We start from the raw sequence: 27496 nt of genomic DNA, 5'->3' as shown, positions 1-27496 counted from the left end.
GATCTGGAAACCTGTGGTAATGCTGGTATTCCCATTTCATTTTCCTGCATGTGGGATGTGGTTAGCCTTTCATGTCAAACTGTCTCAGCGAGTGACTGAGCGCACCGAGCTAATAACATTTAGACAAGGGTGTGTAATATTTCTCACCACCTGGTGCGTGCCAGACAGATTGCTTTCTAGATGTCTTTGTCCACTGTAAATGATCCCCAGTTATTGATAGCACAGTGTTAGGGTTTTGTGTCTGCCTCTGTTACAGCAATGATGCCAAGCGTGCTCATGTGTGCAAAGCTGATGTTGCAATGGGTTGCTTTCTTACTGAAAGAGGACTGGCAAGATCACTGCCAGTCCCTTCTGAAATTCATCAAGTCTGCAAAAAGAAACAACTGTTTTCATTGGTTTGCACATTTATTACAAAGATACATAGATGTATGTAACATATATATTACACCAGACCATTTCCCGATAGGACTGGTAACTTTACCTTAGTCTTCTCCGGTTGAGAGGCAATGACTTGTTACAACCTGTTACGGTGTAGTTAACTGTTCACATAACCTTAAATTGTCAAATAACCTGTTGATTTGCGGGATTTAAAGGTGCTTGAAAGTAACAGGTCAGAAGTTTCTCCTTTATATTACTTTTTTGTGCTAAGTAAAGACTGTACGCGTCTGAAAGTGAAGCCAAAGTGTTAGTGCTTTTAGGCTGCACTTTTTTCTGTTAGCCAACAGGGGGTGAGACCCCAGGATACATTTACGTCTACGACTAAACAACTTCCGCTCTTATACCTTTGACCTTACTTGAACACTCTCATTATGAGTTAATGGTTTAATTGCAAATCTAAAGTCCTTTTTAATGCCATTACACACACACACACCAGTCAGTCTGTGGTGCCCGAGGGAGATAATATCCCTAACTATCCCAACTTTCTCCGTCTGTTTGCCAATAAGAATAAAACACGATCAATTGCTGGAATTATATACAATGCATTACATCACTGTAGCCATATAGGCCACAATTTATTTTAACCTTTTGCAGAGCTATAACAAGAGAACACATTCTACTTGTGCAGTTTCCACTATTATATTTTCACTCTGTAAAATACAGGACAAGCCGATATTAATGGCATCAAGTCTCATTTCTAAATGCTCCCATAGAAATGCTGGCCTGAACCACTGATTATTCTCTTTTACCTGAAATGTGCCACCATCTGTCGGACACTTAATAAACTGTATTGGACACCATATACATATATGAGCGGATGTTTAATACTGTGCAAACTGCAACTGTTAATAATCCCTTAGGGCCAGCAGAAGGTCACTGTGTGTTTGTGTATTTTACAGTCAACCTGTACAATGAACATATGATTGGCACCTGTCTGTATACACATGACCAGTGCGGGCGCTCAATACAAATACTGTATTTTAGTTTATCTCAAAAGCCCCAGCACACACAATTCAATATTCTTGATAAATATTATCATACTTTATATCAAGTTATTACACTTTGGGAGCCAGCTTCCCAACATTTTCTCTTGTGATTAATTGTATGTTCAACATTTTGGATCACTCCAACTTCTGCATTCCTTTGTCCCTAAGGACATTTTTGATCAAGAAATGCACTCTAGAGAGTTTTGTGACGCCTAATAGTTCTGTAGAAGTCCACGTCCAGGACAGAGGTGTGATTTTAAAGCGCCGTCTACAGAGTCCACGTAAGAAAAGCCCACCTCCCTTCAGGATCACTCAGGCGTCTTTGATGTCCATCTTCTTCCTCACTACTTAGTCCATCCTCCTGGACAGTCCTGTGGGTTCTTACCACTTTCCAGGTATGGGAGTGCCACACTCATACCAGCCTACGTAAGTCGCGTGCGACTTTCCTCCGATCTCTCCAAAGGAAACGGGCTCTTGTCTCAGCGCTCTGTAGAAGCCTGGCAACAAACGGAGGAAAGATGAGACTCTGCTAAATTAAAGGCATTAAATAATCAGCGGTTGTTTACAGCTAACCAAAATACCTTGTCTGCTTGGAAGCTGGTCAGCCAGAAAATGGCTGCCAGTCTTGCCATCCAAGAAAGAATCCACAAACTGACAGTGGTCCTCGCCGTATCCCGTCTGATCCCCTATGTTGTAAAACTTCCCTGCAGTGGAGAATGGAAGTCATTGTTTAGTTACCGCATAAGGAGTTAACTCCCAGTTCATTGCAAATGAATTTGAAAGAAAGAGCCAAGAGAAGCATGTGAACCATCGTTCTCTTCTTTGGTGTTTGAATGGTGTGCGATGCGAAGATGCTTTGCAGAACGAAATCTTTTGAGCTTTTTCATGTTTTCTTGGATATGAAGCGTGCTACTTTCTTTTGCATTATTTCCATTTCTTGTTTCACATTTCTTGCTGTTTTTTTTTTTTTTAATCAGTTTTGGTTTACCTTTTCTCATTACACAGACATACAAGCAGCTCCTGTGCAGCTGCCAAGTCAATGTCCTCTTAGAATTATGAGGAAACATTTCATTTCCATGCATCAACTTTTAAACTAATCTAATCTACTGCTTCAAATTCATTAACAGACTCATTAAAAAAAATCAATAATTACATGTTGAGGCCAATTTTATGCTTTTTACGATAAAGAAAAGGCTGTACTGCTGTCCAATCAAGCCGGTTAAGGATTGTGTTTGCAAGTGATTTGTAATGTGATTTGTGTCATTCCTGTTCACTGATTTGTTTGCGTAATTACCATTGAGAGTCTCGCTCAGGTAGATCTTGTATCTTAAGGAGTTGCAGAGCTGGATGCCCACAAACTTTCGGTACCAGGTTCTCTTCACGAACTGCTTTCCATTGCATTCAGAGTGGGCATCAGCTTTAAACGGAAACTGAGTCCAGATGGCATCTTTGCCTGTGGGGTTTGTTCAGAATATCAAGAGAATCTGAAATACTGATTTCTGACTTGTCGAGCTGGCTAAAATATTGTGAAGAGAGGGGAAAACAAATCACCTGAAACATACTCGCTCACTCGAGGGTCCGCTGCAGACAGGAGGGAAAGTTGTAATGAACAACATCATTAAGACATTTCAGATATAACAGGCAGTCAAATCCAGACTTGCCTCAGAGTGTCTAGCATATTATTTACAGTGTACAACCCCAACAGGATGGGCTTTGATTGCACAAGAGCAGGAGGCCAATTAAGCTAACCACTCAGCCCTCTGTGTTGTCATTTTGAATTAAAAACATAAGAGCTGATCAACGCGAGGACACATTTCAGCTGCTTAATGAATGGAGCAAATTCAGCTTAATGCTGTGATCACCAGGTGCATGATGTGTTAGAAATGAGCCTCAGAGGACATCTGGTGAGCTTGACAAGCCTCAAGATTTGATCCTTAATCAGCTTGCTCCCCAGTGCCATGCTGAAATGATTAGACTAGCAACCGCCTAATAGTACAAGAGAATTAATGCTAATCACAGCCTGGAATGTAACATGTACAGTGGCATTTACATGCAAGTAATGAGTTTCTTCTGTGGGGGTTTATGGTGGATTTGACCTGCATTAGATGGTCTGTAAAACTTGCCTGACTCTGTGCTAAAAGTTACAGGATCGGAGGAGGGTCCCGTTCCCAGCTCATTCCTCGGTGTTACTGTGAATTCATAACTGAAAAGAAATACATATTAAGGGCAATAATAATAATAATTATACGCTGAAAGATGAAAATAAACAGCAGTGTTTGACAGCTGAGTGTGGGTTCACACTTAGAATAACACACACAGAGCTGATGGTTCTTCCACGTGGTGCGCTCAGATGTGCTGGCAATTGTTCATGTAGCAAACCCAGCCCCAGGGAGGGTTCTGGTGAGCCTTGAGACTCCAGATGCTGAGATCTAATTGAAAACTCAGTGACCCACTCCACCCACATTTCCTCAGTTTTTTGTCTTGTTTTTTTTTTTGGTGTCACTTTGGCCATTTTGTGTGAGCAAAACCAAATATGACTCACTGCACGAGCGCAAGAGTTCAGAAGAATCTGGAATTAACTTTAAGTGACGCAAACTCGGAGCACTTCAGTGCAATTTAATACGCCTCTCTTAGTTCCATCAGCGGTGAACTTTATTAATGCAGTCAGTCATTTTAGTTCAGCCGGGCTGTGTTTGTTCATCTACAGATTTATATGAACAAATGTGGTGTTCGATCTCAAACGAGATTAAGGATAATATCAGGACGTCTGTGGGGTGCGGACCTGCTCTCTGGTTTGAGATTCTCCACGGCTGTGTGGGTCTGGTTGGTTGTCAATACTGACGTCTGCCTTCCATTCGGGCCTGTGGTGGTGGACACAACTTCATACTCTGAGAAAAAGAGGAAAGGGAGAACTCACATAGTGCTTTTTATTAAAACATTTCACCTGGATCTATTCATGAAATCGTCCCAAAAACAGTGACATATCTTAATAAGAGACACATGAGAACCGGAGGCAGAACACGTGTTTTTGTTGTCGTGATGTGTCACTGGGCGCAGACCTTGGATTCACTTGTTGCACTCGGTTTATAAGACAGCTTAAGAAACCATCTTAATATTTTACAGAACAATCTAGGGTAATATCCACAAGGCCACACGTGGTTAATAAAAAGAGATTACAATGTAGGCTAAACTCTTAATCAAGACTTGCAAACAAGTATAATGAAATCCAGCCACCTCATACAACTCAGGCCACCGGGAGGCAGTTTCAACCACCATCCATTCGGAAATGTCAGCCTTTTCTCTGCATACCTCTGGTTTCGTTGTCGGTTTTCTGCCAGTCAAGAATGACAAAGGACGGGCAACCCTCCACGGTGACCACAGTGACGTTGGATGGAGGTAGGCGGGGAGGACCGGTCACATTCTGATCGCTGCCTTCCTCATCGGGGAAGTAAGCGAGGGAGGAGGTGATAGAGCACGGCTCTTCTGGCGGCTTATCCGTCTTGTAGATGACGTGGGGAGCTGTATGTGGGTATGTTAAGAATTTATTTTATTCATGTCACATTAAGACCCTAATTGGTGCTGCTAAAGAACTGATTAAATCATTGATACTTTAAAATCTTACCTATAAAGCGCGGGTTGCCCATGCTGTCTACCTCTGACTTAGGCAGGGGCCTGAATATGGAGGAGTTTTCATATATGTCAAAACGGCTGGCTGGAAAGGAAACAGTTTAGAGGAGATGGGGTTAGTTTGATGAGCCAGGAGTCCCTGGCAACTCTCCCTCTTTTAGTTTTACAGCTTTGGCCCAGGTCAGTGACCAGCTAGCCCAGCACCTGCTCTGGCCTGCATTCAGACTCTTTGTCTGCTTCTTGGTGCTTTTTAAGTTTGCTTTTCTCTTTATCTCCCCACTATACACATCTGCCAGCTGCATCACCAACGCATTGTCTTTGTTAACGCAATGTCTGCAAAACTCATTCAGTCTTTATCCTTTTACAGGGAGGTGATTTAGCATGCATGTGATCATGTTCCTCAGAAGAAACACTGCAAAAATGTGCTGCTCGTACTGTTTAGCGCAGGGGCTGTGGTGGTCGTCTGCTGTTTGGGCTCTTGCTTGGGTCTGGCTGTGACCAGCGGGAACGGCTTCAGGACAGACGCCTTTTCTCCTTGTTTCAGGTCCATAGGTTTATCTGAGGACAGAACAGCAGGAGGAGAGTTCAGTTCTTCTCCCTCATTGTCTGACTCACAGTCACACACAGTTGCAATCCATCTGCTCTGGCCATCCTCACCGAGCAACTCAGTGGCCTTTTCCTGGCTGCTGAAAGATCAGAGATTGATCGTCGAGTAATCTCTCTAGTGTTCTTTAAAGGGGAAAGAGCGGTGCCAGAATGCATACTGCTGAGACCGAGGGTGCCCAGATGCGCTCACATGCACACAAAAACACTTACTTAATGCTCTTAAGTGCATTTATATGAAAACGGTGAGAGAAACTAAGCAGGGAGACAGCTGAGATGTAAAAGGTGAGATAAATACAGAATAATTGCAGTTTTGTGCGTTAGTAATATAATAGATGGCTTAAGATGGTGGTTCTCAAACTGTGAAGGACATGAAAGCAGAGCAGCTGTGACTGACTCGGAAAAATAAAAAATAAAAATCATGAATTTAAGTGGGTGTAGCAGGAAAAGGTGTATTTAAAAAAATGCTTTCACACTTGCAAGCCTATTAAAATTTCGTTTTGAAAGCATTACACAGACACTGAATAAGATTATTTTACAGGGAAGAGAGGATAGCAAGTGATGCTCGCGCAGAAGATGTAGCAGTTAAGAAGACTTCAAACTTTGGCACTCTGGAAGAAGTTTAAAGCAATAGTTTGGATATCTTTGGAAACAGATTTGGAGATGTTCGTACTGACAGATAAAAAGACTGATATCTGTCTGCTCAGCATGAAACGCAGCATAAAGACATAAAGACTGGACGAAACGGTCTTCCAGAACCTCTCCCTCACTAACTCAAAACTTGATATGTTAGAAAAACATCAGCTTGTTTATCTATGACAAACTGGTACTTAAACTTGAATTGCATTATTTTTCTTCCATACTCTCCTTTAACACTCGGGAGACTCTGAATGTGGGTGAGGTGCAGTTGCATTCACTCATCTGTTGCCCTCACCATGACTGCTAGGCTTTGCCACCAGGTTGGTCTTCTTGTTGCCAGAAACAGAGGGACGCAGAACTGCAAGGAATTGTGGGAAACAGAGTCTCTTTCAGAATAAAATTCACAAGAAAAGCAAAGCAGAATGTGGTCAGCACTGGAGAACAGACACTAAACTGAAAACAAGTGTTGATTAATGTAAGAGTGCAAAAATAATGAAGAATGTCAAATTTCAAAGGGGAGATGGATCAGAGCAGACGTACGCAGAAATACTTGCACTAAAAGAAAATAAAAAGACACATAATACAACATAAACATAATAAAAGCAACAATGCAGCAGCCAGACAGGTTGCATGTGACGTGCCCAAAAGCTTCTTGGTAAAATCCTGCCACAGGGGAGTACCACAACCTGTAGCTCATGTAAAGTCGGTGTGAAAACTGGAAATAAAAGTTTGAACCGCTCATCCTAAAATCTACAGAACTGAGAAGTGAGGAAACAAAAAAATAAAGCCAATACTTAAACCAAGGCAGGCCAAATTCTGGGGTAATGAAGCATTTTTTGACTCATTTCCACTAGAAAAATGTTTGGGATTTGACCATAAAAATGTTCCACAAAGAATGCAAAATAAATAAATAATAATAATAGTAACAATCGGACCAAACAGTGAAATCAGTATCACATCATTTCAGTCTGAGCTGCTTAAATGAACACGAGAAATGAACTGGCTTTTGTGGTTTTGGATAAGTGATCACAAAGAAGTGCAAGGTTCTGTAATGAAAACACCTCAACTACAAACTGTCAAACTCAGTTTTCTTATCAGGAAGATTCTGCTCTGACTTTAGGCTTTTGCAAAAAGCAAAATCATCCTTAATTAATGTCGTTTTATCACAGAGGAGGCAGAGAAACTCTGGGAGGCTTGACACATAAAAATGCCTTTACGCGTTTCATATTTGACTTCTTTAAAGAAAACCTGCTTTAAAGTTTGTGTTTCATTTCCAGAGCCATTTGTCATCTCTTATCTTGGATATTCATTATTGGTCACTCTGGCAACAAGATAAAAAATAATTGTCTATATAAAGATGCCAAAAAAACATTTAATTTGGGTTTGTCTGGAGTTGACTTCTCCATGGTCAGTATGAATCAGCGATGTCAGGCAAAACAAACTGAATCAATATGATTAACACTGAAAATATAATCTAGGAGGACATCTGACTCACATGTAGTGTACAGCCATGGTAAAAAGAAAGTACACCGTCATCAATTCTAAGATTTCACATATAAGGACATAATGAAAACTAATCTGGTCCTCAGCAAGTTTTAATGTTCTTTCAGTACAACAACATATGACATATCAGACCATGTCATGATTTATTTAACAAAACCTAGTGTGTGAAAAACTAAGTACACCCTTACTGGTTCCATAGGAATTAAGAGGGCCAGTGGCAGCCCGGTGCTGCTAATCATATTCACTTGATTAACTGATCATAAGCATATGTGCGCCTCTATAAAAGCAGCAGTGGTTTGCAGGCTGGATTATAAGGCCATTTTTAAATAACGTGAATTCCATTATTCTACAAGGAGAAAAATTATTCAGTAGTAGAAAAGATTGAAGACACTGGCCAATCTTCCGAGGAGTGGATGTCTCAGCAAATACAGCGCAAGGGCAGACCGTGCAATGCTTAGATAAACTACAAAAAAACCAAAGAGCTGAGCACCTCTACAGGTCTTGGTTAACATGTTAAATGTTAAAGTCCATGATAGTACAATTAGAAAAAGACTGAACAAATGTGACTGGGTCAGAAAGGTTGCCAGAAAATAACTCTCCAAAAAGAGCACATGGCAGCACAAACAGCTGATATGAACTGTCAGGCATGGTGGTGGAGGGGTGATGATTTGGACTTGTTTTGCAGCCACACCTGGACTCCTCTGCATACCAAAGTATTCTAGAGTCAAATATGAGGCCACCTGTCCAACAGTTAAAGCTTGGGCAAAACTGGTTCATGCAACAGGACAATGATACCGAACACAGCAGGAAATCTACAACAAAAATAGTTGAAAAGAAAAGAATCAGGGTGTTGCAATGACCTAGTCAAAGTCCAGACCTCAACCTCCTTATAAACCAATACCTGCAAACTCCAATGGACTGAAGTAATGTTGTAAAGAAGAGCAGGACAAACTTCTACAACTTACAAGTCATAGAGGAAATGATTACTTCCTACAGCAACATACTACTGCTAAAGGTGATTCTGCAAGCTACTAAATTATGCAGTTAGTATTTCGCAAACTGCTTCTGAATTTTGGCATAGTTTCTGTTAAATTAATAATGACACAGTGTAATATGCCATGTGTTGTTGTTCATCTGAGGTTGTATTTCAGGACTATTAGAAATTGGCTTGTACCAGATTTTTTCAGAAACATAAAATCTTGGAATTGAAAGAGGGCATATTTTGTTTTTACAATGACGATTGTTGTCCAACTATTACCAAAAATAGCCCATAAAATCACAAACTATGCCGATTGGGTATGTGTAATATGAAGAACTGACAGCTCTGACAGCGCTGTCATGGTTAACTGAACAAGAAATGAGCCATCAAGGTGTAAAGTGGAAAGTCAACAATATGTCTACAAAGTGTATGACATGATGAGAGCTGCTCCACAGTTTCTACAGCAGGTGAGTTTGGTTTGATGTTTCACAATAAAACCACTAAAACACCACATTGAGCCTGCAATATACCAAAAACATCTGATTCAGATCTGTGATTTAAAACAGCAGCAGCGGTGTGAGCGCTGGTTTCTGTCAGATAACTTCATCTTCTTTAGGGTTAGAATGTGAAAATATATGCAACCAAAACACCAAGATTTACGGTCAGGCCAGACAAATATTCCCAGTGAAATACATACCAGCGTCTCACAACACCGGGGTTATTACTTTTGCAACACGCACTCAGATTTCATGTGTTTCATGGATGTGATTCAATAACGGACACGTGCATCCAACTATAAGCACAGCTTTCAAAAACAATTTCAAGTTTAAGTGCCAGTGTGAAACTCGGCTCTATAAAGCTATTGTGGACACGCTCTAATTCTTAGTTTCATTAAAAGCACACACTCTGTACCAGCTGCTAGTGTAGTATGCAAAGCTTTTGATATCAACATGAACAACTTCGTTACTTTATAAAGGCAGGAAGGTGAACTATGTGTAGATGCTGTCCTTTAGACAAAGTCAGTGGGAGATTTTGTGCTTAGATGAGCAGGGCGGCAGGCAAAATAAATGTTCCTTTTTTTGTAGAGTTGCTTCCAGAGAGCCTTGCGACTCCTTGAAGACCTCTGAAACTGTCCAAGTTTCCAGAAATAACACATAACAGCTGTGACATGGGACTGAAGCATTGAACTGCTCTACACAACTCCCAACAACAAGGAGTGAGCAGAGCGCCACCATTAATACATGCGGTCCAGACGTGGTTTGCATTACTATTTGGGATGGATTCAATTATTCTAATTAACTGAGCCTGCCTGGCAGAATGGAAACAATGTGAATCACCAAAAAAAGGGGCAACCCACATTCACCTTTCCCAGCTAGCACTCTCAGACTAACATAAACCAATCCATATGTGCTTTAGACTTGGTAATATGAAGACAGTTGTATAATAGATTTCATAATGTGTGGCTTCAGTCTCAGTCAAGTGAAAGCCTCTGGGACTGGACACATCAGACAACACAGACCATGACCAGGAAACACTGTCACATTGACGGATAAGCTGAAAGTAACAGAGCGGATGGGGCGTGACAGTGCCTCTGAGGTTAGTGAGTTAGGAACACTGGAAGGCAATTATCTTGGTTTGTCTTTACCAGATTTTTCTTTGGGCCACACGATACGTCTAGGAGGAGCATTGCCCCTATGATGCGCCCCACTGGCTGCTGGAGGGAGAGAAAGGTCTGTTATATAATGTTTTGTGCCACTGAGGAAAAACATACCAGTACCAAATAAGAAGAAAGGCGAGATATCTGGGTAGTGAACAGGAGCGTATGCTTAAAAGAAAAAGAGATACAGAAGAGAAAGAAGGACTGTGGTGGCTGTTGGCACAGCACTTGTCTTGGCATTGGTGGCGTAAAATGTGATGTGTCCTGGCCAGTGCTGAGGCCAGACTTCCCACCTGGCCAGCGAGAGGGACCGTAAATCATGTTAACGATCCTTATACCATAGACGCCATTGCTGCTCGTGGTAAAAGTGTTAAATACATACCAAGCACATGTGGCAGAATGTGGAGAGGACAAAATTGATTGACTACGGTATGCTCTCACCACATATCGTGTAGCTAAAATCACTAGTCATGAGTTTGTTTATCTTCTTCTGTAGCTGTAGTGTGTGTAAGCGTGCTAAGAGAAGGTAATAACCTGAGGTAGCTGCTTGGAAAAAGAAATAAGTGAAGGGAAAGTGAGTATTCCATTACCGCCAGGTGTGCTGGAACTGTGAGAGGAAGTGACTGTCCTGGATTGTGAGAATGGTCTGGCAACATGATTAGTGGAATGAGAAGGAACCGATGTGCGACGCAGGGTGGTGTTTCTTCCTGCTGTAGGAACAGATGAGCTAATGGGAGAACGAGGAACTTCAGACGACCTGAGAACACCAGGACCTAGATGAGTAGAGAGGCAACTGGAAGTTAGTTAGTTGGGAGCTGGAAGGCTTGACCTAGATGGGATAAATGGTAAAGCATGTACGTGAAAAAGAATGCAGAGGAGCAGACACTGGATGAAATGACAGAGCGCCATAAATGAGATCGAAAGCTAGCCAGACTAATTTGTTTGCGAATGGGCAGGGGTGAGGTGAAGTGTGCTGCACTGAAGATGGAGCCACACATGGAGACAGGAACAACAACAGGACAGGGTGTGTGGGGTGATTGGATGGAGATGGAGATGGGGAAGCAGTGACATTGTCAAATGGTTTGAAATACAACTCAAAGCACCATTCTCTGTGTGGCTTGACAAAAAAGCAGAGATGGTAATGGGACAAACTTGTCATGGTGTTTACCATGATTGTATCTACCAGCCTTCTCTGTAGCCAGGGCAGGTCTTGGTAGAGGCTTGCCCTCTTCTTGTGGACTAGGAGCTGTGTGAAAGAAAACTCACTTTATATCTGGTATAAGATGCATGTGAACATAGTTTTAGTTTTTTTGTTTTTTTGTTTTTTTACAGGGGGCTTACCCTACTACTATTTGCCAGTTGTTGGTTTCAAAATGAATGCATTGACAAAAGTTGTGATCACCATATTTAAGAATTAACTCATACACATGTCATGCAGTTATCCTCTTGGGTTTAACTAAGGTATGGATTACTATCAAAATATGTAACTTACTAAAAGATACATTCTAGCTACTTCTGAGATAAGAGATGTAGAACTCTTTCTTTAAAACAGTTTCTTCATAAACTAATTCCGCCCCCATTAAAAATTAAATAATAACAATTAATAGCTAAGATTTTAATGCTTAAATTGCGGATTACAAATTGTGGATTGAAAAGTAGGGTCTTTACCCGTAGGGACTGCCTGCTTTGAGGTGACCTTGGTGGGATCAGAGTAGGTCCTGGAGTGAGGCTGAAGCCCAGCTTGAGGTTTAGGTTGGGGCTTAGATGGAAGTTGGGGTTGTGACTGGGCCTTTGATGGAAACTGTGGCTTGGTAATGGGTTGAGGTACAACATGGTCCTGGGTATTTTTTGGAGGTTGTGATTTTAACTGTGGCAGAATTTTTGGTGGAGAGTTTTGCTTATCCCTAATTATTGGCTTTGAATGACTTTTTGGAAGTTGAGTTGATGGGTGAAGCTTGGGCTGCCTTTTTGGTTGAGAGAGTGGTTGGGGCTTAGTTTGGTTCTTGGGCTCGGGTTGTGTTGAGGGTTTGGAATGGGAAGAAATTATGCTTGGTTTTGATGCTGGTTGGATTCCAGACTTGCGCCTGGTACTTACACCTGGCTGTTGTTGTGGTGTCTTTGGTTTATGTGGTGGATTTGGAGATTTATTTTGTGGATGAGGTTGAGGTTGAGTTTGAGTCTTTAGCGGTCTTTTCTTGGTATAGGGAATGTGCTGGGGTATTGGATAAGTGGATTGAATAGATGGCACAGGAGTGGTTTGGGAACTTAGTTGATCTTGTCTCTGAGGCTGTGTCTGGGTCTTATGTTCCTCTTGTGCTAGTGGTTGGGCCTGGCGTTTGGTGTAGGGTGTTGGCTGAGGCTGTGTTTCTGCTTCAAGATGTGGTGTGGTTTGAAGATGTGATTGGGGTTTTGGTTTTGTCTGAGGCAGTGAAAGGGGGTGGGTATGCTCTGTAGGCTGGGATACTGCCAGGTGTTGTTGAGGTTGGGTGTGGAGTTTGGGCTGGAATGTTGTTTGGATTTGCAGTTGAGGTTTTGTTTGAAATATAGGCTGGGCTGTTGATAGGGGTTTTGGCTGTGCATGGAGCTTAGTACGGGCTGTTGTGTGGGGTTGTAGTTGGATCGGGACTTTCTGCTGGAGTGTTGTGTGGAGTTGTAGTTTGGTTTGGACCTTTAATTGGGGTGTTGTGTGGGGTAGTGGTTGGATCTGAATTATAGACTGGGGTGTTATGTGGAGTTTTGATGTGGTTTGGACTTTGATTTGGGGTGTTGTGTGGGGTTGTGTCACAGTTTGGTCATGGGGCTTTGGGAGACGTTGAGCATTAACTCTGGGCTTCATTTGAGGCTGTTGGGGTTTGGGCTTTGGTAGTCCTGAATACTGTTGCTGGAGCTTCAAGTTAGGTTGAGGTTGTACGTGCCCTCCATGATTCTCCACATTTGCCTGGACTACTGGCACAGGTGCCATGGTGGTTGTTATATGTAGTAAAGGATGGAGCTTGGGAGTTAATGGGACCTCAGATCTGGAGAGGTCTCCTCCTCCTGGGTTATGTGAGAAAAAGAAAAGATGCCCATGAAGCCACAGTTGTGTACTGTAAAATTTCAAAAATAATCTTCTGTTCCATTTACAAAATGTAAAAAAAATATATACATATATATTTTTTTCATCATCCAGGAAAGACATAAAAGCAAGAGAGCCAACAGTTTAGACCAACTGATGTGCTACTCAGAGCAATTATTGAAAAAAAAAGAAAACAAGCAACACTGCTCTATGTTTGTCTCATAGGCCAAGTGCAATTTCAATGGCAGATAGAGCTTGTGCAGGTATTATGTGTTATGACAGGAAAGGCTATTGTGGTTAAGTGTGATGAGCATCTAAATTCACTGGTTATGATGACTTAGTGTGGAAGTTTGATAGACCATTCTAACCTGGTTGTTCAATCTAATGAGATGTTCCCATCAATGAGCGAGAATGAAGAAAAAGAGGAAGTCAAAAAAGAAGAGAAGGAAACGAGGAAAACAATAGTATAGCCCCTTGAATTAAAGCTACAACTTCAGTAACAGATCAATTTTATCTAATTTTAAACTATGGTGGCGTACACGGCCAAAAGTTTGGAATGATCTCCATTTACTTGAGGAACTGACTATATCCCATTTTGTGTTTCAGTGTCTACCTTCATGGTTTCAAAATACATTTCCAGCACTGTGTTTCTGCAGATCCTTGTGTTTGAGAACATAAATGTAAAAAAGAGGGAACAGATGACAGTGAAATACAGGGAAGAAAAAGGAATAACATAGTTTGTTGAAGTTCCTGTTGGAAGAAGAGAAAAAATTCCATCATGCAGTTTATTCATGCAGATTTCCACTGCCACCAACTCCACTGCATTAAAAGCAAAAGCCTCTAATCATCCAAAAATGGTAATAACCACACTGTGAATCCTGAAATAAAAATAAAGAGTTTAACATACCAACAAAAAAAATGCTAGACATGGAAATACAAAAAACTTTTTAAAAAATACAGTGGATATATCTGAGATATAATTTGGAATATGTATGATATGACTGAAATCAATTTTTTTTGAATGAGCAGCAGCTAATGAGGTTCTCAGAGCTCATTAAAAGTCACTAATATCTCTGGAATATAAAATCGTTTTGGCTTGCAGGCTTGTTCAACTAACTTTCAACAACTGAACCCTGAGAACATCATCAACAATCTCTGCAAGCTTTGTTGTTTTCCTAAAATCCCATGCATCCAAGATCACCCACATTACTGCAGCCCAAACAGCTGCTCATGCAACTAGTGCAATTCCGTCCATCATTTTACGCAGCTGAAATGAGAGCCATGAAGCTTTTCAAAAAGAACCATGATTCTCTGTTTACCAATTGGCTGTTTGTTGATCACAGCAGGTGCAGGTCCACGAGTAGACAGGGTTTCCTTAGTAGTAGTTGTGGTTTTGGTTGTGGTTGTGGTTGGCGCTAAGAAAAATAGTGTATGTTAGTATAACCAAGAGAAAAGGTATGGGTCTACAACCTGTAGAATGTGCAGGGCAATATTGTTTGTATAATAAAAATTAGCTTTCACGACAGCGATAGAGAAGTCAGTGTCAGACATGAGGTCCAGAGATCTTTCTGACCTCTGAACTCAGTTTTAGGTCAGAAAAATCATTACCAAGAGTCGTCTGTGTGGCTATGTTCCTGGAGAATGGCAGTCTGCCCCTGGTCTTGTTTTGGACTGACAAGGACAAAGCAGAGATTAAAGTCAAGGAGAGAAAAATTACAATGGCTTAATTTTCACTTCTGAAAAGCGGTAAATGATCATGATTAGTCAGACATTTAAGAGCAGCAAAATGTGTTTTGAAAGAGTCAGTTCACTAAACGTTTTGCACAAAAATGTTTAGTGCTGGTTTAATCCTCCAATATTAAACGTGATATCTGAGAGCTAAAATTAGGAAATAATTCAAATGTGCATTCATTGATTTTGGTGTCAACAGAAACAATTTGTAGATGCAATGCTGACATTTCATCCCTCTGTCGTATTAATACTCTTTACCGTCTTTTAAAATGTAGAAGTGAATAGCAACCCTTTTGACATTACTGTACACCGCCTAACATTACAACACTCCACACCATCATAATTGCTGTAAAAAGTTAGTTGATTTACCTTATCAAAACTAATCTTTTTAGACTGCGTTCAGTGGAATTGTGTTAAGCATTTGAGTATCTTGTTTATTACCAGAGAGATTAATTCATGCTGTGGTATGACAACAACCTCAAACATATAATCACATTAAAGACAAATCACTTTAAGGAACATAAAAAAAGGAGTCCAACGGATGATATCACCCCCACAGAAAATTCTTCATAACTTTATTGAGTCACTCAGGCATTACTTGAAGAGAAAGAAGAGCTAGAAAAGATGGAAAATCCGTGGAAAGTTCTTGTAGATGTTTGGAATACAGTGCTGAGTACTGTTAAAAACTGTACTTTGCATGCCCAGCTAAGTAAAATAATTTTAGAAGCTGGAGGTATATGGGGAAATCCTGTCCGCAGAACAATAAATTATGGCTTTATTAATATTTCCAGTGTTAAATCTTAAGGTAGGGGTCAGTGGAAAGGAATTCAAACAGAGATCTCTAAGCAGCAGTAGATTCTGCCTTCTGCATCAAATTCAACTCAGCAGTGTCTCTCTGTTTGCTTACCTGAGGAAGTGAGGTGAGGAAATGAGGGCAAGGAATGGGGACCTGAAGGTACAGGTTTCTGATGGGTGAAGGGCAAAAAAGACATGAAGAAAAAGTGGGTTTAGTCTATGACTATCATAACAGGTGAAAAGAATTAGTATTTGGGCTGTACCGTGTCTTTTCCTTTGTTGCATAATCTATAACCTATGGCCTCTTTACATTATGTCAAGTTGGTAAACTCCCTAGTGAGACTCTTGTTATTCAAAGCTTTCCTTTAAGGGCAAGTCCTGAGGCTAAATCTCAACAGCTGTGCTGTTTTGTGAGATTGGCATGATAGAGCAGAGCCACGCTGTTAGAAAATTTGTGCCACTTTTCTTTTCTGAACTCTTTTCAGCATTATTATCCCTCCTCCCTTGTGCCTCCAACTCATCTCCCTTTTTTTTAATCCCCACTCAAGTTAGCTGTAGCTGCAGACTGCTCTCTTTGGCTTGACTGCTCTCTGAGTCCTGGCTGCATCAATGCCGTTTCCATTCAGCAGTTGGATGGAAAATTAATGAGGCAAACAACCCTGAGAATAGCATAAGCTCACCAAAGTGTACAAGGACTCTAAAGCAGATTGCCCGTTCCAAATGCACAACCAGTTCCTTTTTGTTTTCTTTGATAAATGGAAGTATACCTGTGCCATTTCATTACACACACTTGTTTACTGCAATACTGAGCCTATTCGACCTCTAGTAGCACGTGTATCCACAAAAAAATAGAATAAAACACTGAATATTTAGGTTTGTTTCAATAACAAACTGGCTGTGTCCATTACATACCGCAGGGCTGACTGGAGGCCTAAAGATTTTCCTGATGACCTTCTCTAGAAACACAAGAGAAGAATCAGTAAATAAGTGACTTCAGTGGAAGAAACAATGTGAAAGGAAAAAAAATGGTTCGATTCAGTAACTGGAAATGCAATACTGCACTGTAGCCTTGTCATGCTCACATAATCGGTAAAGACTAAAGCCCTATCTACACATGCACTGCAGCCCTGAAGTCCTCTAGTCTTTAACAGAGCAGATTTTGGGATTGCACATGTCAGACTGAATGCTGAATTGTCTTTAACCTGCTCTCAGACGACGAGACAACCAGATTCTTATGACTCTGTTCTTATACGAGAATGAGTTGTAGCATTTGTCCCAGAAATTTCTACCTTTTTCCTAGCACTACCTGTCAATCCATGTTTTTATTAAGATGTTAAAAGAATTGTAGTCAGATTCGAGGTATTTGCTACAGAAGGTGATAATATGGCTAAGCAAAGAAGTCAAACTTGCCTTCGACTCCTGGCATGCTGATGTTGTGAACAACCGGCCTGCTCCACACACCGGTGCCATCCTTAGAATTTGGCTGGACACCAAACTCATAGACTGTGTTTGGCTTCAGTTTGTCAATGACTGTATCGCTTGTTGGACAGGTCTGGTAGTTCCACTTCCTGTTCTTCTCACGGTAACGCACTGTGTAGTGTCTGAGAACAAGACACAGAACAAACAGAACAACTCACACACAATGCATCCACTAATGATCACATCTGGAGGCATGATGCAAGAAGTACAAGGAGAATATGATGCTACTGTTGTAATATTTTTTCATTTTCTTTTTAGCGAAACCTCGCGTGCTAATGATGCTGTCAATTAATTCCATTTCATTAAGCAAAGTGACAAATGAATCTTTCCATGCCACGTTTCCATTTCTCTTGGATTTCCCTTGGCTACACGGGGCGCCTTGAACCCATCTTCTTAAAAGATGGAGTCAAAATCAGAAATCCCTCTGAAAATGGTTCAATCAAATTTATTGCTGTGTATCGCTGCCATCATCTGAACTGCACAGTGAGGTCGTGATTTGACTTGACTTGTGTCTGTGGCACAACTTAGTTTCTTTCCTTTCCTTTAACAGAACCAACAAACACATGGTTATTAATCTTTATATAAGACATACATATGAAAATAATATTTAACCACTGGAAGATTTGTTGCAAACAACAGAACCGTCACTTTAAAAAAAAGTAGTACTTCATCAAACACAATCTGTGTCACAGATTGTTGACTCCTAAACACCTGTGTGCACAGGCTGCCCTGGATCCACTGCTAAGTAACACGAGAGGCTTCAGGGACTCATTTACTGTTTGTGCACTTATTCCAGACTCTCTGCAGCAAATGTGTGTGTGTGAGAGGATAGAGATTGGACAGAGAAAGATTTATTCCACCAGCTGTTACTGAGCTCATCGTAACAACAGTACAGCATTGGTACAAGAAAATCTCAAAACCCTAGACTGGTACTTTAGGAAAAAAGTACAAGCATTTAGTCTAGTTTGGCTGCAGTGACAGTTATGCCACTGGTAAGCAGTAATATATTGCAAGCAGTGAAAGGGATGGGTGCATAACATATCCTTAGAATAACAGATGTCCTCATTCACTTCTGAGGAGCTGGGTCAGTGGGATTGATAGCAATAACTGCACAAAGCTCAATTGAATACTCCAATTTGCTTTTGTGACTTCAAAACCTCTGAGCTGGCAAACATAACACATTTTTAAAATCACTCCAACTAATACCTCCCAAATATGGATATATCTGATGTCTATATGATATAAACATTCAAAAATTCACCACAAACCTTAAAAAACAATAAAAACAGCAACACACTCCGTATAGCCCCATACATAATGAAGGTTCTCTTAAATTATTCTTAAACAAATTCAGCAAAACTTTTTTTTAAATTAAAAAACAGTTCATTTGACATAGTTATAATCAGGGCGGCACATAAGTGGTCCGCAGGTGCGCATTCGCTGTCAAAATAAAAGACGCACCACCAGATAAGAAGTTGGAACGCGCGTTTCCGTACACAAGATCCGTAAATTCCGAGAATACGCGCTTCTTTTGCGGTGGAGGAACACCAAAGTAATTGCTTATGGAGCTTGCTTCTTCGACATCTTTAAGAGTTCTGAACAAATGTGTGTCCTCCTCCAGAACATCTTATGTACGCAAACGTGCGTTCCAACTTCTTATCTGGTGCGCGTCTTTTATTTTGACAGCGAATGCGCACCTGCGGACCACTTATGTTCAGCCCTGGTTATAATGTTGCCAAACTGCCAAAATTAAAAAAAAAACAGACTAAATGATAAGATATTAACATTATATTGTGTTTATATTACCAAAGTCACAATGGTTCTGTCTCATTTTTTAAAGAAAAGCCTGCTTTGCGCAATGACACATTTAAGCTCACCCATCCTCCAGACAGTCATTCATGACGTTGCCTTCATAAGGGGTTTTCAGCAGTGTCCCCCAGGACAGAAGAACTGAGGTTGGCGTCACCGACCCAATGACCAGGTGCAGCGGCTTCTGCAATTCCACTTTACCTGAGAAAAGGTTTGCATCTTACTAAATGTGCAAAAAACACTTTCAGCAAGTCACATTGGTGATAACTTCCTTTGCTTTAAGCAGACATACCTGTGCACTGCTTCTTCACCTCGTTAGCAGGAATAGGCTGGACAGCTATAAGGTACTTGGGCTCAGCATCTAAAAGCAGAAGAACAAACTGCAGGTTATATTTCCTCTGAGCCTCAGCAGCAAACACAATGTATTGATGAACACCTGGTCCTGCAGGGCACATCACCAGGCTTTCTTACCAAACTCTGTCTCATATGGTTTTCCATCTTCTGGCAGCTGAATGAACTGTTTGGAGAACATGCTGCCGCCGTATCCCAGGATGTATCCCTCCAGCCTGGTGTCAGTGTTGGGACGCAAAAACTTCATCACAATGGTGTCTCCTGTGGTGCTGATGCGGACTTTCATGTTTTGGCGTCTCACTGAGGAAGCAGCATCAGATTTATGTATTTTCTTTTACATTTTCTTTTGTTTCTTTCTTTTTTCTGCAGAGGTACAAAAACTGTCATTTTCAGTACCTACACCTTCTCAGACTTTTCTGCTGTCCACTACTTCAAAAGCAACAAAGTAGCAAGTACAGTAAAAGCAGAGATTTGTCTGGTTGAAGTTCAACTGAGGTACAAGACAATAGTTGTGATTTCTAAGCAGGCACATGTCTGCTTGCTTTCCAAATTGATAAGAACATTATTGTTTTCTGCAAACTACAAACATCATAAACTGCAGCTTGTTGCAGTGATCAAGGACTTTGAAGTGCTCTGAAGCAGCTTTTAAAAACAGCAGTGCATATCCAATCTTTGATCATTTCAGATATCAAAAAAAAAAAGATCAGCAAAGCTGGAACATTCTTGTCTTGATTTGAAAACTGGCAAACACAAACACAAAGAATACAGTCCCAGTCAGATAGGACAAATGCTAGATGAGAACAGGCACTAAAGAGGAAGAGAGCTTCCCCAGAATGCACACCATGGCTGTATTTTCATGGTGACCTAGAAGAAACCTTCAGCGCTGACACGTCCCATGGAAAATGATCTGTCTTGGCTTTAAAACAATCTGCTTATCTATATTAAATGGTGTCATAAATTCCTGAAAAAGTTGGCATCATCATAAAGTCAAGGAAAAAGGAACTCTCCGTGTCTTCAAACACAATATGTGGAAAAGTTTGTTTACCTTTTCTCATTATTTGCCTCTGTCATGTGGCCCGTCACACTAGCCAATAACTAGGAATGCTAACAATTAGCCAATTTACAATAGGAATACTAATAAACATCAGAGAACTGAGACAAGTGCAGCTGCTCCAGGAGTGTGACTGACCCTTGCCTGATGCACATGTAAAGCAAAAACACCAGTGCACACTTGGATAATACGCTGTGAGCAGTAATGATGGAAAGACTGTCAGTCTGCTTTAATTCAGTGACGTCATCCTCTGCATCTTTAAATATTTTTTTGCAGTGGATCTCACAAATGAGCTTACATGCACTAAATTGCTCATAGTCTACAAGGTTTAAAACAATGGGCTTTCTGCTTGGATTACGACTTGTATCATAGTCTCCACAGCACATGTCCTTGGCTCATATTTCAGTTAAATGAAATAGTGGAACTTTGCAGGAGGAATACTGCCAGGAAGCAGACAAACGCCAAAACAGACACTGACAGTGAAAGAGGGGGAAGCCCTGGATTTGAAAAATACCCTTATGCTTTTCCAGCGATGTGTTTCCTGTAAAATCTGCATTTGTTTCGATTCTCACATCAGTATTTCCGATAAAAACAAGAAACTGGCGCAGGGGGAGATGGGCTCAGAGTGCATAAAATATTAGGAAACTTCTGGCAACACGTTTTAAACTCCAGAACAAGCAAACATCGAATCTGCCCCATGACAACCTGCCCAAAGCCCGGTCATCTGGCCCATGCAACGCTTACACACTGTTAAGGCTTATCTGTATTTCCAGAGAAAAATGAATAAAGGTTTAGGAATGAATCCAGTCAAAGTGCTGACAATAAATCAAGTACAGTGAAAAGGAAAAGCACTGATGTTCAAGCTGTTTTTACACATGAAATGTAACTTTTACTTTTACGTTTGCTGCTGTAAAATACTTGTTTTGATTTAGGCAAGGGTGTAGCCCGAATAAAGCAGAGGGGGGCAGGACACAGGACAGCCACTCACAAGACCATCATTACCTGTGCTTCTCTTAAATCAGAGCAAACCATCATCACACAAAGACCTGGCAAGTTATGGACCATTTAATGTCAAACAGTGTGAGACATTAGTGTTCTCACATGCACCTAGAAGAGTTCAGAGCTGAAATTAAAATCTCACCCCTAATAACCAAGGACGGAGTACTGAACAGGCCAAAAGGAGGGTCAAAAAAGGGAACCAAAACAACAAATTCATTTTTTCCTGTTTAGATCTGTGACCTGTTACAAAAGCGTGCTGGAGGAGCTTTTGCAGCTCTGCCCAGGGGATCAATAATAAGAGTCGCATAATCGGTCCATGTTAAAGCTGGAGAGTGGGACTTTTGTATGAACATGAACCTTTTGCCATATAAGTTAACCCAATGTTGATTAATCCAGCACTGAGTAAATCTCTTGGCAATATCCTAGAGTGTTAAAGTATCATTTCTGTGCTGGTACGCCAGTAGGTATTTCACTTCAGCGAGCAATGATTAGTTTGCCTTAGCTGAAGGAGCAGACCAACACACGCATAGCATGCTACACCAGCTAGGAGTATGGTGGAGATCATGGCAGAAAGACTTAAGGAAACATTGAAGAAAAGCTTGTGATATTAACCCTTTAAGACCTACCATAGAACCAAGTCCACCAGAGCTTATATTATATTTTTACATGTTGTGGAGCCATTTTTGGGAGCATTTCAAGTTGATATACATCAATACAACCATTATAGCCCAAACTTTAATAATATGTATGCAATAGGTGCATAGTAATTACATAAATTGCAAAAAAGTGCAATAAACTACAGAAAAATTGAAAATCGTTTTTGTTTTTTTAACATATATTTCTAGTTAGAGAAATTTAAGAGGCTTATCCCTCAAAACTGTAAATACAAAAAAGTTGCACAAAATAGTTTCCCACCACAGGAAATTTATTTCAAGTGTCTTCATAGTTTTATTTTTGAAATACACCAATTTTTATATACTGCAATAAAAACGAAAATAAATCTTATAATGCAAATTTGCAAGAAACAGCATATGCATCAAAATAAACTATTTCCAGCAATGTAATATGAGTCCTAAGCATCCCAGAAACAACACAGAAAGCCATGAAGTCAAACATAACTTTTAAAAACACCAGTATAGGCTCACAAGGCCCTGATGGTAAAAAACTACATTTCCGCAAAATGGTGCCACTTCCGGTTTCGGGCAGGTCATGGCGGGCATGTGATGGACATAGGAAGTGTTACAAACAGCTGATCAGATCGGCAAAGCATGTTTCTGGAATATTATGTCTTTGTTGCTGCAAGTGCTTTTTATGCAGTTTTTGCAAAGCTATATGTGGAAGGAAACTGTGACTTAGGACAAGCTGATGGCATAAGATGTAAGTACAACTCCTCCGGTTTCATATGCAAAAAAAATTATTGCGCTAGCTTACGTGGTTGCAGTGCTACCGGGATTTAAAAATAGTTACGCAAAACAGAGCATGCCCGCTCCAACTGGCTTTAAAGGGTTAAAAAGAAAAATCCATGTTCTGAGGAAGGATAGGAGTCTGAAAACGATAACGATCAATGCTGAGAAGAAGAGAAAATGTCATAATTGCAAAAAGAATGAAAGAAAACTGATTAAAAAAGCTGCTACTATGCCAACCTGTTTTAATCAGTTTCATCTGTATGTTGCACACACACAAACACGCACTGGGGGGTGAAGCCCATTCATCACTGAATACTGTATAAGCACATCAATCATAACACTGGGAGTTGGCCTATAAACTTGTCGGATTATGCAATAAACTTTGCCACATCACACAACAAACAATTCTGCTCGTAGTCACCCTGGACCGATATCAAGACAACGTAATCCTGCTGGCTGGATATAGAGAAACACCCTCAAATGGGAAACTTAATCTTGGCTCTGCAGAGAGGCCGTGTTGGATCACTGATGGATGATCCTGCAGTGAAGAGAGTAGGTTAATTGGGTTGTCAGTTGCTCTCTTAAGCTTCAACCTGAGTGCAACGTGACATTTTTATGTTTGGTCATTAAAATTAAACATTGCAACATGGATCTGCATAACATATGGTTTGTTGGCTTTAAAACATTATGATTAAATGTCTGACATTATCAAACTACAAATCTTCACCATGAGCAGCCCTCTCTTGATGTAGTAGATTGTACTAAATGAGAACAAATAGACTGACTTTTCCACTCATGCTGATTTGAGAACCAATGGATGATAAATACAGATGCAAAACCCAACACAACCTCCCCATAAAAACAAATCTGAAGGAGGCCGCGAGGCTTGTTTTGTTTTCAAAATGCAATGGAAAAGAAATGTTGCTGTCTTTGTTTGAAGTAGTGTTGGTGGATGGAAGTGACACAGAACAGTGGTTTCATGTTAGTTTGTCTTGAGTCAGAGCAGCCGAACACCACAGCTAACCAAATTTCAATACAATGCTTGTGATTATTGCTCTGAAACCCGCGTTAACTATATAGACAAACATGATATCCTTCCCAGTATCCTCTGATCTGGTGTAGAGTATTTTGGCCTCTCAGATTTCTGTCCTGGAAGTAAAGACGTAGAGAGACTTGGCTTCCTCTTCCTGTGAGGACAGACAGATGTTTTATGGAGCTTGGTATAACAGTCACTTTCATGTAACAAAATGGAGTGTTAACATTTCTCAGAGCCCCGTGCCAGCCAAAGCAGCAGGTGTTTGAAAAACTGACCTATAATGGCTCTAATGAGAACCACTCCAGACCAGGATAATTCAGCCCAGAGAATATCTACTGTAATTCAGCAGGAGACCGTACCTTGCAGCCTAGCAGCAGATAATTGTGCCTGGAATTTGACTCCTGCTTTTTACCCCAACTTTGGCTTCCATGCAGGTCTCGCCGCGCTCAGATTTAATATCCCCCCATGTCAGATTCAACTGCAAGGAACAGCTGTTTTCCCTTGTTCCTATGGCGTAGCTCCATCTCGTCCTTCACCGCCTTTTCTCCATCTCTGCCATCCCGCATGACTCAATAGCCATCCTTCCATCAACCTGATCCTCTTTTTAACTTCCTAAAGTGCTTTGAATTCATCTTTCTTGTCCTCTAATCTCGTCCACTTTCCTCTCTCCTGCCATATTTCTCTCTCATTAATCTCCACATTGCACGAGGCCATGTTTGGTCTGGCACAGCTGCAGTTAGCATCCTATACAATATATTGTCCTCAAGTGGGATAGTGGTAAATAATTTTAGCATTAGCAGAGATTTAACTCATTCAGATACAGATGGGAAAAATGTTTAAGAGCACAAATGCATAACTAAGAATTAAAAGCACTGGAAAGTAGACTGACATCCATATATTTTGCTCTATCTGTCAGACAATAAAGCAAACTAATTTTGCAGAAAACCAGGTTTTATCTTTGGTCCAAGTAGAACGATACAGACATTTACCCCTCTGTTCCCATAGCATCAATACACACAGCCCCTTTCATCTAGCTGCCAAAGCTGCACACTGAGATTTGTCTGTAAGCCAACTTCAGTAAGCAGATTACACACTGGAAGCAGCCTTTATTTTCACCAACTCCAGCCCTCTCACCCCAAATCACTTTTAGTACCATCCAAATCTTTAAAGGGCACCAAAGTTTTAGTCACAAAATACATCAAGGCTATGAAGCACAGTCTCAAAGTTTGCTTTACTTTGTGTGTGTACTTTGGTTTCTGGATAATTACATAACATGTAAAACATTTGCATGTTTTTCCAAGAATGTTGCAAGAATCAAATCAGACATAAGACTCAATACACGGGGTGGTGTTGATGAGTTGGAGACCTCAAACTGATTTTTGTAGATGTCAGAGTGGAGGCACTTTAGCAAAAATATTTTTCGGTCAGCAGGTTTTTTTAAATCTGAAGAGTCTGTATGTATTTAATTTTAAGTGCTGTTCTCAGGGAGGCTGGTAATCTGGTGATCTTAAACTATAGAAGGAGAACTACAATGAAGAAAACCACAATGATCACTCATTAAAATATGTAACAAATACCTCACTTGTCATGCAATCAGTAGTTTCCCCCGTCGCTGATTTTTAAGCAAAGGACAGTAAGACAAATGCAAAGACCACCTACCTCTGACCACAGAGGGACCAGACAGAGCTATCCTAAAGATGAAGACTGCAAGGATAAGGGCTAGAAAGATGTGCGAGTGCTGCTGCATCTTCATCATCTGCTGATGTCGGCTCTCAGATCTGCAGTGATCTGAATGATCTCAGAGATCTCACACCACGAGTGAGTCAAATAAATGCTTTCACTGATTTGGCAACAGGTGGTTGAGTGAAGTGTCTGCTGCAGAAATCAGGCTAGACGTGTCCGAGTGGCTGGATACTTGTCTGAGCTTCTGGTTCTCGGGACTAGTGCTGTTCCCTAGACTGGACTTCTGGATGCAGCAGGCTGCTCCTGCACCATCTATACCTCTGGATCAGAGGGAGGGGACAGATGGAGCAAGACCCACCCACTCTCCTCCTGCTGCCCCATCTCTCCTTTCCCCCGCACTCTCTCGTTTTCACACTCTTTCCCTGCAAATGGAGAGGAGGTTTTCTCCAAGCCACCCACCCTCCACAGCCTTGTTTTCTTTTCTTAGATCATTATGTTGTGTCCCCATTTCTCCATTTGTTACCTCGTCACTGTAAATCTTTTCAGGACCTCTAAGAGTGTCATTGGCCCAAATATGACATTTACATGAAAGTTTAAAAATCTTTTTATTCATATTGTCAAACCCAATTTTTGTCTAATCAGATTTTTGTCTGAGCAATAATCTTTGGATTTGAATTTTGCGAGACCCTAGATTTTGTTTAATTTCTGTCACCTTTGACCAGGGGAAAAATGGGCAACTAAGTGTTTGAGGGCAACTCAAACACTTAGTTAAAGATCTTTTTTTAAAATAAACTCTGCATGAACATTGAATATTTTGTATCCCTATCCTGTGAAGCAAAGTTGAGCTGAGTCACATTAAAACTTGAGGATAAAGCTGTTTCAGCTTCTATGCAATACTCCAGCTGAAACATACTCCGTATATCATACAGCTTTATCCTCTCTGACTGCTGACCTAGAGCAGGGGTCCCCAATCCCAGTCCGCGAGGGCCGGTGTCCCTGCAGGTTTTAGATCTCACCCTGGGTCAACACACCTGAATCACATATTTAGTTCATTACCAGGCCTCTGAAGAACTTCAAGAGATGTTGAGAAAGTAATTTATCCATTTAAATCAGCTGTGATGGATCATGGACACATCTAAAACCTGCAGGGACACTGGCCCTCGTGGACCGGGATTGGGGACCCCTGACCTAGAGTCTCAAAAAGAGAATACAAACAGTATAGGTCTGTAGAGAAAGAAGAGATTGTCAGGTGCTCAAATCAAGCAGAAATCAGAATAGGTAGTCTATTGGAATCAAATTGAGAAGATCGATTCCATCAGGTGCATCATCTCATCCAATGCACTTTTGTTGTTTCCAAAAAAATATCCTTGCGTCTGTTTCTATCTTCTTCTATAAATACAATCACATTATCTGTGTAAAGATTGTCAATGGAAAAAAGAACTATAAATGGCCATACAAGCGCAAACAACGTTGAGTATGTCTGTCACCACAAGGTAGTGCACATTTAAATCAGACAGTAAGAACCTGCTTTTTTCACCTGAGGAACATTTCTAAACTTAGATCCATCGTGTCAACAAGTGAACTCGAGATGATAATACATGCTTTTATCTCTACAAGACTTGACTACTGTAACAGCCTATTTACTTGTCTAAACATGAAAGGGCTAGCC

The 27496-nt window shown here is 40.8% G+C and overlaps 1 protein-coding gene across 6 annotated transcripts; it reads right to left on the bottom strand.

The window, feature by feature from the left end:
• Positions 1-386: 386 nt before the first annotated feature.
• Positions 387-26129, bottom strand: LOC102294289 (target of Nesh-SH3). 6 transcript variants are annotated; one of them, XM_005935085.2, is made up of 23 exons: positions 25804-26129; positions 19773-19952; positions 19594-19662; positions 19370-19502; positions 17424-17614; positions 16926-16969; positions 16126-16183; positions 15096-15158; positions 14807-14902; positions 12101-13468; positions 11601-11678; positions 11023-11205; positions 10421-10489; positions 6589-6651; positions 5487-5609; positions 5047-5136; positions 4734-4943; positions 4207-4312; positions 3548-3627; positions 2976-3005; positions 2719-2877; positions 2006-2128; positions 387-1921 (listed from the first exon to the last, which is right to left on the bottom strand). In XM_005935085.2, the coding sequence occupies exons 1-23, from the start codon at positions 25898-25900 to the stop codon at positions 1806-1808; spliced, it is 3729 nt and encodes a 1242-aa protein (XP_005935147.1). In that variant the 5' UTR covers positions 25901-26129; the 3' UTR covers positions 387-1805. The 6 variants fall into 6 exon arrangements, with proteins under 6 accessions (XP_005935147.1, XP_005935148.1, XP_005935150.1 ...); XM_005935086.2 differs by having other exon boundaries at positions 10421-10486; XM_005935088.2 differs by lacking the exon at positions 10421-10489.
• Between the last annotated feature and the right edge of the window lie 1367 nt (positions 26130-27496).

The sequence above is a fragment of the Haplochromis burtoni genome, unplaced genomic scaffold (genome assembly GCF_018398535.1).
Source record: "Haplochromis burtoni strain Fernald_Lab_line unplaced genomic scaffold, NCSU_Asbu1 Contig_75, whole genome shotgun sequence".
Lineage (NCBI taxonomy): Eukaryota > Metazoa > Chordata > Actinopteri > Cichliformes > Cichlidae > Haplochromis > Haplochromis burtoni.
Note: the sequence above shows the minus strand (reverse complement) of the source record. Positions and strands in the feature narration are given on the sequence as shown.